This window comes from Arachis stenosperma, chromosome 6, assembly GCF_014773155.1.
Source record: "Arachis stenosperma cultivar V10309 chromosome 6, arast.V10309.gnm1.PFL2, whole genome shotgun sequence".
In the NCBI taxonomy this organism is placed as follows: domain Eukaryota; kingdom Viridiplantae; phylum Streptophyta; class Magnoliopsida; order Fabales; family Fabaceae; genus Arachis; species Arachis stenosperma.
This window is the reverse complement of record NC_080382.1, coordinates 5,760,826-5,772,206: the sequence shown is the minus strand read 5'-3', so window position 1 is coordinate 5,772,206 and position 11,381 is coordinate 5,760,826. Positions and strand designations below refer to the sequence as shown.

Here is an 11,381-nt window from a genome sequence, read left to right as displayed (position 1 = left end):
TTGGGCCACTAATCTAGCCTTGTTACGAATAACACTACCATCCTCACCCAATTTATTTTTAAAAATCCATTTTGTACTGGTTACCTTTTTACCATTGGGATTTGGTACAAGGGTCCAAACCTCATTCTTATAACATTGTGATAGCTCTTCTTCCATGGCTTTAACCCATGAGGAGTCTTTCAAGAGCTTGCTTCACATTAAGAGGTTCCAAATGGACAAGAGGGCAATATTGCTTGGTTCCATTTGCTTCTTACTTGAGGATATAGTGGTTATGCCTTGTAAAGGATCTCCAATGATGAATTCATGAGGGTAATCCTTCAGAAAGTTCTATTCACGTGGCCTTTGAGGAAAGGTTTTGCCTTGACGAGTTTCAGTAGGCAACTCTGTTCTGGATTTTCTGGCTTGTTCACGAAACAAAACAGAAATGTCTCCTCCATTCTGAAGAGAAGTTTCTGGACAGACAGATTCAATAGATGTGACATATTTGGAATTTTCTTGATTGGCTTGTTGGTTCACATCAGTTCCACTACCTGCATCATCATCTATGGCCACTATTTTTCTTTTTCTATTGTCACCGAAAGTAACAAAGCCTCCATCATACTCATCAAGATTGATGAAGAATGTTGACTTTCCGGTCATATGCCTTGAGCACCCACTATCCATATACCACATGTTGTCCTTTCTTTTGGATACTAGGCAAACCTACAAAAATGCTTAAGTGACCTTAGGTATCCAAATTTTTTTGAATTCTTTAATGTCAAACCATCTTCTTTGTCCCAAGCCATTATAGTTACAAACAATCTTGTAAACTTTGTTACCAACCATCCTTTCACTTATGAAACATTGAATTGGAAAGTGTCCATTCCGATTGCATAATCTACAAAATTTCTTTGGTTGCTGTTTCTTTGGGTTTTAAAATCTAATGTCATCAGAAGTGGAAGCCATATTAGCAAATGAAAAATTTTCAAAAACAATTTTTGAATTTTTATGAAAACCCAAACCAGCTTTATCAAAGAGAGGTTTTTGACTAGCCAAGAGTTGATTCAAATTTTCATAACTTTGGGCAAAGTTAGCTAGGTCCTCTTTTGGTCTTTTTACCTATTTGTGTAGCCTCTCATTTTTCTAAAAATAATTTAGATTTGCAATCACAGAATGATGATATTTACAGCTCTTAAGTTCAGCTTTTAACTGCTTGTTTTCTTCAATAAGATCAACAGCAGTTTCAGCTTTCCTTAATTTATCTTTGAGAAAATCATTTTCTGCTTTTAGAATGGTAACTTGAGATTCAAGATCATAGTTTTCATTTAAGAAGCATCTGATTTTTTCATTGAGATGATATATCATAAGATCAAGGTCTTCAGTTGAGGGTTCAGAAAATATTACCTCATTGACTATGTCGGCCATGAGACAAGTTTAGGACTTGGTTTCTGTTTCATCTTCTTCATCCGAATCATTCTCCAAGTCTTCCCATGATGTCATGAGTCATTTCCTCTTTTCTCTTTTCGGTTTGTCCTCCTTCTTCAGTTTAGGACAATCAAACTTGAAGTGTCCAGTTTCCTTACAGTTGTAGCAGATCACCTTGCTTAGGTCCCTCTTTGGTTTCCTTGAACTGCCTCCTTTGTTCCGTTCCTTCAGCTTCATCATTTTTCTGAATTTATTAGCAAACAAAACAAAGTCATTGTCAGATAAATTATCATTGGATTCATCATCCAAAGACTCAGTGACTGATTTGAGAACAACTCCTTTCTTTTTAGTATCTCTCATTAAATAAGTATTTTCAAAAGTAAGTAAGTTTCCTCTCAGATCATCATAGGTCATTTCATCAATACCACTACTCTCAGCTATTATTATAGCCTTGGTTTTCCACTCTTTAGTGAGACATCTCAATATTCTCCTCACAAGCATAGATTCTGGATGTCTGATTCCCATAGCATCAAAGCCAGTGATGATAATGATGAATCTTACAAATATTTCACCAATTGTTTCTCCTTCTTTCATTGAGAATATTTCGTAATCTCTGTTTAGCATGTCTATTCTGGATCTTTTGACTTGGGTTGTGCCTTCATGAGTGACTTGAAACTTGTCCTAGATTTTCTTTGCTATTGTGCATCTTGATACCTATCGGTATTCCTCGAAACTGACAGCACAGTTGAACAAGTTAACAGCTTTAGCGTTGAGCTCTATTTTCTTTCTATCATCTTCATTCCAATTGGCCTTAGCCTTGGGAACAACCACTCCATCAGCTCCTGTGGTGGTTGAAAATTGTGGATCTTCCAAGATTATCTTCCAAAGCCTGTAATCTACAGACTGAACAAAAATCTTCATTCTTTCTTTTCAGTAGCTGTAGTTCTTCCCATTGAAGAATGGGGGTCTGTTGCTTGACTGCCCTAGGCCACCAGATTTGAACCACTGTTGACTGCCATCAGGATCTTTTCTCCAAGCTGCAAAGCTTGATCTCTTTAAGACCAAGCTCTGATACCAATTGATGATAATCAGTGGCTAAGAGAAGGGGGGTTGAATCTTAGCCCCTTTTTGTTGAATATTAATTTCTGCCTTTTTAAAAGAAACTTTAGGAGATATTTATATTTTTGTCTCGTGCCGAGTTGAGAGACACTTTTGTTTTGTCTCATGTCGAGTTGAGAGACACTTTTGTCTTTGTCTCCTGATAACCAAAAACTGAGAAAGGAGTAGAGAAGAAGAATTAACACTAGATATATCCTGGTTCAGCCACTAACTGCAATGTGGCCTACATGCAGTCTTCATCATAATAATGATGGAATTTCACTATGTTATCACAACATTAAAAACACCAATTTCTCCCTAGAAACTACCCATTTCTATCTGGGACAAATCCAAATTTTACACCCAATCTAAATTTGACTAGGACTCAAAACCTAGCTTTCAACCGCAAAGTGCTAACCCAACTTGCAAGAAAATCTCCATAAAATCATGAAACACAACAGATAGATGTACAAAGAAACTCTGAGACATCTATGGCTTTTTTTCTAATATTGCTCACTGCCTTTTACCTCTCACTGGCTTTTTCTTACAAACCTCACCATGTTTGTCTTTTACCATGAGACTCAGACAGACAATACTAAAAAAAAGAAAACAAAATGAACATTTTTGAAGGAGAAGAACACTGTTAGCTTTGGGTAGCTATGAGAACTTTATGCTTTACACTTTCTCTCTTTGATCTCAACCCTTGGCCGTTCACCCTTAATATAGAAGGGGAAGCTTCCAAGGTTGAAATCGGTTCAACCAAGCAACTTCTTCTCCAACCAAAAATAGCAGCGGTTCAGACAAAAAGAAGAGAGAGGGAAAACCAAAAACCAACATGCATGTACATCTCTCAACCCTTTTCATCAATTTCTTTCAATCTGAACCCTTGATCTTGTCTTTGGCTCCAAGAAAGTAATCGGATCCTTGATGATCCTTTGACCCAGAAAAGCTTTTTGCCTTCTATTTTTGCTTCTTCCTACGTGTAGCTCAGCGGCTATCTTCTTTTTTTGATGAACAAAAATGGAAATAAACTTTTGCAACTGAGATCTTCTTCCTGACAGAGACGGATTGCTTCTATTTTTTGTTTCAAAAATCTTGAAGCCCTTCTTCAAATCATGCTTTCAACGGCAAAAGTCTTACCTTGCCCTTCTTCAGATCTTTGAGGTGATGATCTTCCATAGCCTTTTTTTATAGGCTTCTTTATGACTCCACTTTTTCTTCTAATAACTTCTATCTTCTTCTTTGTTGATTGATATGACCGAAAAACAAAGAGAGAAGAGAGAGAATAGACAAAGCTTTCAATGCACAATAAACTCAATTTAATTTTAAGTTTTGATTACCAAGAAAAGTAATCAATTGAAATAAAATTTGAGTTCCATTCACCAAAGGAAGTGGGTAACCGAACCAAGCTTTGGATCAATCCCTTCTCTCTTCTTCCAATTCAGACCAAAGATGATGTTGGTCCTTGATAATGTTGACTTGGGCTTTATATTACTTTTGGCCCAATCTGTTTCATTATCCTATTAAAAATTTAGTCACATACTATGAAATAATTTTGCATAAAGACTGAACATTCTTTAATTACATTGGGCTTAATTTAATTTGGTCCAATACAAAATTTGCACACTAATAACAAACTTATCAACCAAATAATTGGAAGGAAATAATAATTTAATAATTTTTTAATTAATGTTTAATAATGTTTGATCATCAAATTTGACACAAATTTTTTCAACTCAACAAAATAAAATTTAAAAATATAATTTTATTGAAAAATATTAGGTGATAAATTATTTTTACAGTTAAATTCAACCTTTTTTTTTATATTTTTTAACTGCTTTTATTATGTTAATAGTTATTAAACTAATTTAATTAAATTTAATTATTAAAATAATTTAATCATCTAACATCACCCAATTTTATATATATTATTTAAACTCCTTACCACAAAACCAGTCATCTCTCTTCTCTCTTGACTTTCATTATTGTCGGCAGACATAATCGCTGACATTATTTGCATACAATGGCTGTATTCCATTTGATCTATAAAGAAAATTTGCCAGAAAGTCACTAGTTGATCTTGAAGCTTTACATCTTAAAGGATCTATTACTACTAGATTAATACTCAATTTTATTTTTAAAAGATCATCTATTTTTTTTAATTGGTTCCTAAAAATTAAGTTAATCATATTAATTTTAAAAAATATAATCATAAGTCAAATTGATCTTTTCGTTAGTTAAATAATAATATATTACTTTAAATATCACTTGGTGCTTGTTTGAAAAAAGATTTTTTTTATTTTTTAGCGTGTTTGGCAAATTTCTAGCAGTAAAAATAAAAGCATTAGAAAAATAAAAAAAAAACACATCTTTTTTGAAAAATTGTAATTTATATCTTTTTTCAAAAGATCTTTTTTTTCTTAAAAAAAAATATATTTTTTATGTAATAAATAAACAAAAAAGTACTTTTATATTGTTATACCCAAACATAATTGATAGATAAAAAGATCTTTTTGCATGAGATATCCAAACATAAAATTACTTTTCCTTTTACATAAGATCTTCTAAAAAAAGATAAGTCAAAAAAATATCTTTTTTTAGAAGCTCACCCAAATAAGCTCTTAATATGATAATATAAAAAATTAATGTCATATGTCACAAAATAATTAATTAATGTATCATGTCAGCAATATGTTACATATCACGTGTCACCATATGATAGAAACAAGAGAGTAATATGAAAAGTGTATTATTGAGTGTGAATCGAAAGGTATAATATACAAGAGTATATATAGGTGCTAGAAGAATCAAAGTAATAAAAGTAAAAAATCTTACAATAAATATACAGATATGCTATATAAATGTAAATGATATTAATTGATCTTAATTGATCCTAATTATACTCTAACATCTCCCATGCAAACTTAAGTGGGAGCTAAAGATACCATCTTAAGATTGGATATTAGAGTTCGAAAACGAGTAGGATGATGAGCCTTTGTGAAGATATCTATAGTTTGATCCAAAGTTCCAACAGTTATGAGACGAATAACATCAATAAAGAGACGTTGCCGAACAAAGTGACAATCAATCTCAATGTGTTTGGTGCGTTCATGAAAAAAAATCATTATGGGCAATCTGATTAGCACTGCGGTTGTAACAAAAAATATCAGTCAGGGACGACTGAAGAGCACCCAGTCTTCGAGAAGTCAACGAATCGAAACAACCTCAGCAGTGGTGTCAACGAGAACACGATATTCAACTTCTGTGCTTGAGGGAGTAGTGAACATTTGCTTCTTGGTTCGCCAGGTAATAAGAGAGTCACTAAGAAACAAATAATAACCAGTAGTAGAACGACGATCAGTGGGATCACCATCCCAATCAGCATCTGAGTATGCCTGAAGGGATAAAAATGAATGGGCAGAAAAATGAAGTCCATGAAATAGAGTGCCTTTGACGTAGCGAAGAATGCAAAGAACGGCCGCATAGTGAGTAGTACGAGAAACTGACAAGAACTGGCTAAGAATATAAACTGGATAGGCGGCGATGTTTGGGTGTGTGACAGTCAAGTAGACGAGACCTCCAACTAACTGTCGATAAAGAGTAGGATTATCCAAAACAGTGTCATCCATAACGGTAAATCAAACATTAGGTTCAAGAGGAGTAGACTCAGTACGACTATCTGTAATTCGGGCGCGAGCAAGAAGATCTGAAGCATACTTATCTTGAGAGAGATAGATACCGACATCTATGGATATGACCTCTAAACTAAGAAAATAACTGAAAAAACCAAGATCTTTCATCTCAAAAGTATGGTGAAGGAAGACTTTGAGATCAGAGATACCATCAACATCATCTCTAGTAATAATCATGTCATCAACATACAAAAATAGAAGAACAACTCCACATTCACTTTTACGAATAAAGAGAGCATTCTCATGAGAGCTGCAAGTGAAACTAAGATTGTATATAGTGGTGCTGAACTTCTCAAACCATTCATGAGAAGCTTGCTTAAGACCATGAAGTGCCATGCGAAGGAGACAAACTTTGCTAGAAGGACAAAGATAACCCGGAGGTGGTTTCATATAGACTTTTTTTTTTCAAATCCCCATTAAGAAAAACATTCTTCACATTTATCTTACTGAAAGACCATTTTTTTACTGCAGTAATGGCAAGGAAAGCTCGAACAGATGTGAGACAAGCAACAAGAGCAAAAATCTCTTTATAATCAATACCATACTCTTGCGTGCAACTTTGAACAACCAATCGTGCCTTATAACGGTCAAAAAAACCATCAAAGTGAGTCTTGATCTTGTATACCCATTTACTACCCACAACTTTCTGATCAGAAAGAGGATCAACCAAGTTCCAAGTGTGTCCTTTTTCAAGTGCCTGAATTTCTTCCTGCATTGCCTGCTGCCAATTTGAATTTGTGGAGGCTTTTCTAAATAAGTTAGGTTCATGGTGATGAAGAATAATAGAAAAACAATGATAATCAAGAAGATAAGGAGGTGAATTTTTTTTACCGTAGAAGAACGAGTGGAAGGAGGATGTAACACCCTACTATACAAAACTTTACGCTTAAGCCATAAAACAGAGATAGTGCGGTATTACGACCTCTAAAATAAAATATATACACATAACAGCAAGGAAATATAATAAACTAAGAGCCTTAAAAAACAGGTGAAACAAAAATCGCGAAAATAAAAAGCGCAACGCTCAGAAGACGAGATAACTTGCGTGCTAAGAAACCTGGAGATTATAGGGGTAACTAAGTAGAAAACGGGAGTAGAGGGCCAATCTAAAAAAATTCGTTCGACCGAAGAACTGAATCTTTGCAACAAAATATTGAAATTTGAGTGATCTAAATGGAATTTTTATTTATTGTTGAATTGAATATGAATGAAATACAAATACGTTCTAGTTTTATGTAATATCCATTTTAATCACATGTCATAAACGGAAATATCCTACAAAGTTCAAAGTTAAAGTTCTTAATATTTACATTTACAACATTAATAGACTCTATAACTTAGCCTGCGAAGCTAAGGCTGACCGAAGAATATTATATATATATATATATATATACATATCCCCGAAACCCAAAATACATAACTGAAAACTTAACTCTCCTCAACCCTCTAGGAGGGACAAAATAAACAAGTTTCTTGGAGAGAAAGCTAAGTACATATACATAAAGTTGTACAACAAAATAAACCCAGATACTACTCCACTTCAGAAGTCCAGACGCCTAGCGAGGAGCCTCTCGAACTGCATTATTTGAAAACAACAACACAGTATGGGGTGAGAACCGGAGGTTCTCAGCATGGTGAAGGTGCCACAGATATAATATATAAGGTCCTGGAAATGCAGAGGCAATCCTAGAATGCCCACACTCAGATTAAAAGCCTTAAAGTATTAAACATCAACCATAAGGGGGTAGGTGTTCCAAGGAAATCCAAACCCAACATAAACCTAACTTCAACTTTAAACCTATCAACCTCTCCTTCGTTCCTCCATCACCAATATTTTACCAAAGACAAACAAACAGACAAGTTCAAGCACAAGTAAAAAGCAGGTAGTGCAAGTAACAAGTATACAATTAGCATAATATATATCTAGTTAAGCAATCTCAAATAATGCATAGCAGACAAAACAAACCAAATGCACATGATGTATGCCTGTCATACGGCTGATGAGTCTCATTTGTCAGTTATTAAGCCAACCCGACAAGCCCGGTTTGCAAAACCTCTGGACTGTCCCTCGATGCGCATCCCCAAGAGTCTATACATAGCTTTTTCTTATGTTATAAATTTCTCAACGAGGGTCAACCTTCCCAGGAATTTAGAGTGCCCGATCATATCTTACGTCGCAAGGTCAACAGAGTATCGAGTCTCAACCTGGAACGCGTGGTGGGAAGCCACGGTACTTTACCCAGGGAAACTCGTATCTAAGATAAATTGAAGGTGTAAGCCTCATACGTTTCACAATAATTGCAGTAATCAATCATTCAAGCCTTAGCATCATAACTCATTCATATATACACCTCATTCTTATATAATTCATCATTTTTAACCCTTACTTCATTCTCAAGTTATCTTTATTTCCTAGCTCCAACTAATTACTAGGTTTATTATCATATTATATGACTAAAAGAATGAAAATAGAGGTTTAGAAGTTTGAAATTTGATTTAAAAACACATAAACTGGTTTTGCAGAAAACAGGGGCCACGCGTACGCATGGGTATGCGTTTATCCCAAGACACGTACACATCCCCTGGTTACGCGTATGTATATAAGTAAGGCAGAAGCGAATGATTGGGTACGAGGAATTCACGTATGCATAAACCCCCATGCCACGCGTATGCAAAAGCCTCACGTCACGTGCACGCGTGGGCTATTTGGGGGTAAACTTCCGGCATGCATAACTTTTTCGTCTCAAAACATTTTTCCTCCATTCTTTAAATGGTGTAAACTTCACAGACCCAATTTTTATACAAAACCAGTTTGAAACCATTTGGGGGTCCGAAAGCCAAGATATAAGTCGCCGAAGTTCGGCCAAAAATCAAATTTCACAAAAGCTTCAAAACCTCATTTTCCTTAAAAATTTAGTTTCAACCTAATGTTTCATGCACCAAAATCACCACAACATCACCTTACCATTACCACAGTAATCCTCCCATGACTACCATAACTTAACTCCACAATATCATATATCAACCTTGCAAATATATCAACAAATTTGTCATCCACCTATCCAAGACATTCATGTATTCCTTTCAACAAGTCCATAATCACAAATTCACCAATTCACATCCTATTATTATCATCCACAACAATTACTCAACCTAATGCACAACTCATAGTACAATTCAACAAGAAGGATACTAAGCATTAAACATCCCTTTACATTCCAACTTATCCTAGGGTCGTCTAACATAAGTTTTCACAGAGCATTACATATTAAATACGCGAAACCTAAATCACACCTTAGCCGCTTTTCACGTATCGATCAATGCAAAACACCAAAGACACACACAACCCCACTAGTCCAAATTCAACAAAACCTTGGCACCAATCCTCCACCAAGCCTCCAAATGTCCACAATTCAACCCCAATACTTATATATATACCTAGTTCACACATATCATACATATATAGTTCAAAATTCAGAATTCACATACTAAAATCAAGAATTAGCTAAGGTTAGGGATCCTTACCGCACCCACAGACCAAACAACTCAAGCCTGATAAGCTCCACAAGTTAAATCGATCTTAGAATACCAAATTCGACAAAATCTCAATATAAAGGCTCAAATTTCGAAAATCAAAAGGGGGTAGAGAATCTGAGGTAAAATTATGGCTTACCCACAAAATTGATCTGATAGAAATATAAAGCTCGATGTGCTGGACGCGTGGTCGCAAACGGTGTGGCGATCGGAGCTCCAACAAAGAAGTTATGGTGGATTAAAGTGGTGTTGAGGGTTAGGAAGCTCTCCTCTCCCCTTGTCTGTTCAGCATGTTTCTTTGTTGAATGGGGAATGAGATGGACTTCTACCCATTTATGTGATGGGTTCGGTTGGGCCTACGGGCCCAGTTTGAGTCCAATTCAATCGGTTCAGCCGTTTGGCCCAATTTTGAGCTCGTTTTGGAGAGCTCTATCCTATTTTAATATAAGATTTACATTTCTAATTTTTTTTATTAAAATTCAATTTATTAACTAATTATTTATTAATTTAGCACGGTTTACAGAGGAGGCATGACAACATAAGCCGAATGATCGTTCGGTCTGGAATCATCGGGAGATGGAGAAGGCAAAAGAGTAGAAGACTATAGAGGTTGACCCGAGATAGAATCTGTAGAATCATTACTATGAAAAGATTAATATTTGGGTTAGTGAAAAATGGTGACTGAGTAGAAGGAATGGACTCAAATGAGGAGAACTTAGAAAACATGTGATGCTCTCAGAATACAACTTGACGAGATATACGAATACGTTTAGAGAGATGATAGAAAACAACGATAACCCTTGTGTTCGGTACCATAACCAAGGAAACAACACATACGAGCCCGAGATTCATGTTTACTATTTTTATGAGGCTGAAGAAGAACAAAATAGACATAACCAAAAACTTGAAGAGAAATGTAATCTGGAGAGGTATGATAAAGACCTTCAAGGGGAGTAATGTTATCAAGGACAGAAGAAGAAAGTTTATTGATAACATAAACAGCAGTAAAACAGTTTCACCCCAAATAGGCTCAAGACATGAAGAAAAAATGAGCATTACACGAACAGAGTCAAGAATACGACGGTATTTTTGTTCAGCTCGTCCATTTTGTTGAGATGTACCAGGGCAAGAAAACTTAGACAAAGTACCCTATTCTACAAGAAAAGTTAAAAGTTTGGAATCATGGTATTTCATAGCATTATCGCATCGAAAAACTTTAATGACCTTAAAAAATTGAGTTTTAATCATAGTTGAAAAGTTAATATAAATCTGAGGTAGCTCATGGTGATTAGTCTTCAAATAAACCCAAGTAAAGCGTGAATAATCATCAATAAAATGATAAAATATCGAGACCCTCCCATAGAAGCGATGGGAGTGGGCTCCAAACATCAAAGTGGATAAAATCAAAAGGAAAGCAAGCAAGAGATATTATTGTGAAAAGATAAAGTAGGTTTTTTGATAGTTTGATAAGACATGTAATTAAAAGACTCATTATTAACCTGACCCAAAATACCCTGACACAAGTGGGCGCAATTTTTCTAAGGAGTTGTGGACAAGACGGTGATGCCACAAGTGAAGGGTAGATGGAGAAGAAGCAGCACAGATATTTGACACAGGAGGAATATGAAGAGTCCCAAGTTCATCAACCTTCCA

General features: G+C 35.2%; 2 protein-coding genes across 2 annotated transcripts; both read right to left on the bottom strand.

The window, feature by feature from the left end:
* Window positions 1-327: 327 nt before the first annotated feature.
* LOC130933535 (uncharacterized) lies at window positions 328-1,404 on the bottom strand. The gene is made up of 2 exons (XM_057863166.1): window positions 1,167-1,404; window positions 328-692 (listed from the first exon to the last, which is right to left on the bottom strand). The coding sequence occupies exons 1-2, from the start codon at window positions 1,402-1,404 to the stop codon at window positions 328-330; spliced, it is 603 nt and encodes a 200-aa protein (XP_057719149.1).
* Window positions 1,405-5,708: 4,304 nt separating this feature from the next.
* Window positions 5,709-6,131, bottom strand: LOC130933534 (uncharacterized mitochondrial protein AtMg00810-like). Its single transcript, XM_057863165.1, has one exon. It carries the CDS (start codon window positions 6,129-6,131, stop codon window positions 5,709-5,711), a length of 423 nt encoding a protein of 140 aa, XP_057719148.1.
* Between the last annotated feature and the right edge of the window lie 5,250 nt (window positions 6,132-11,381).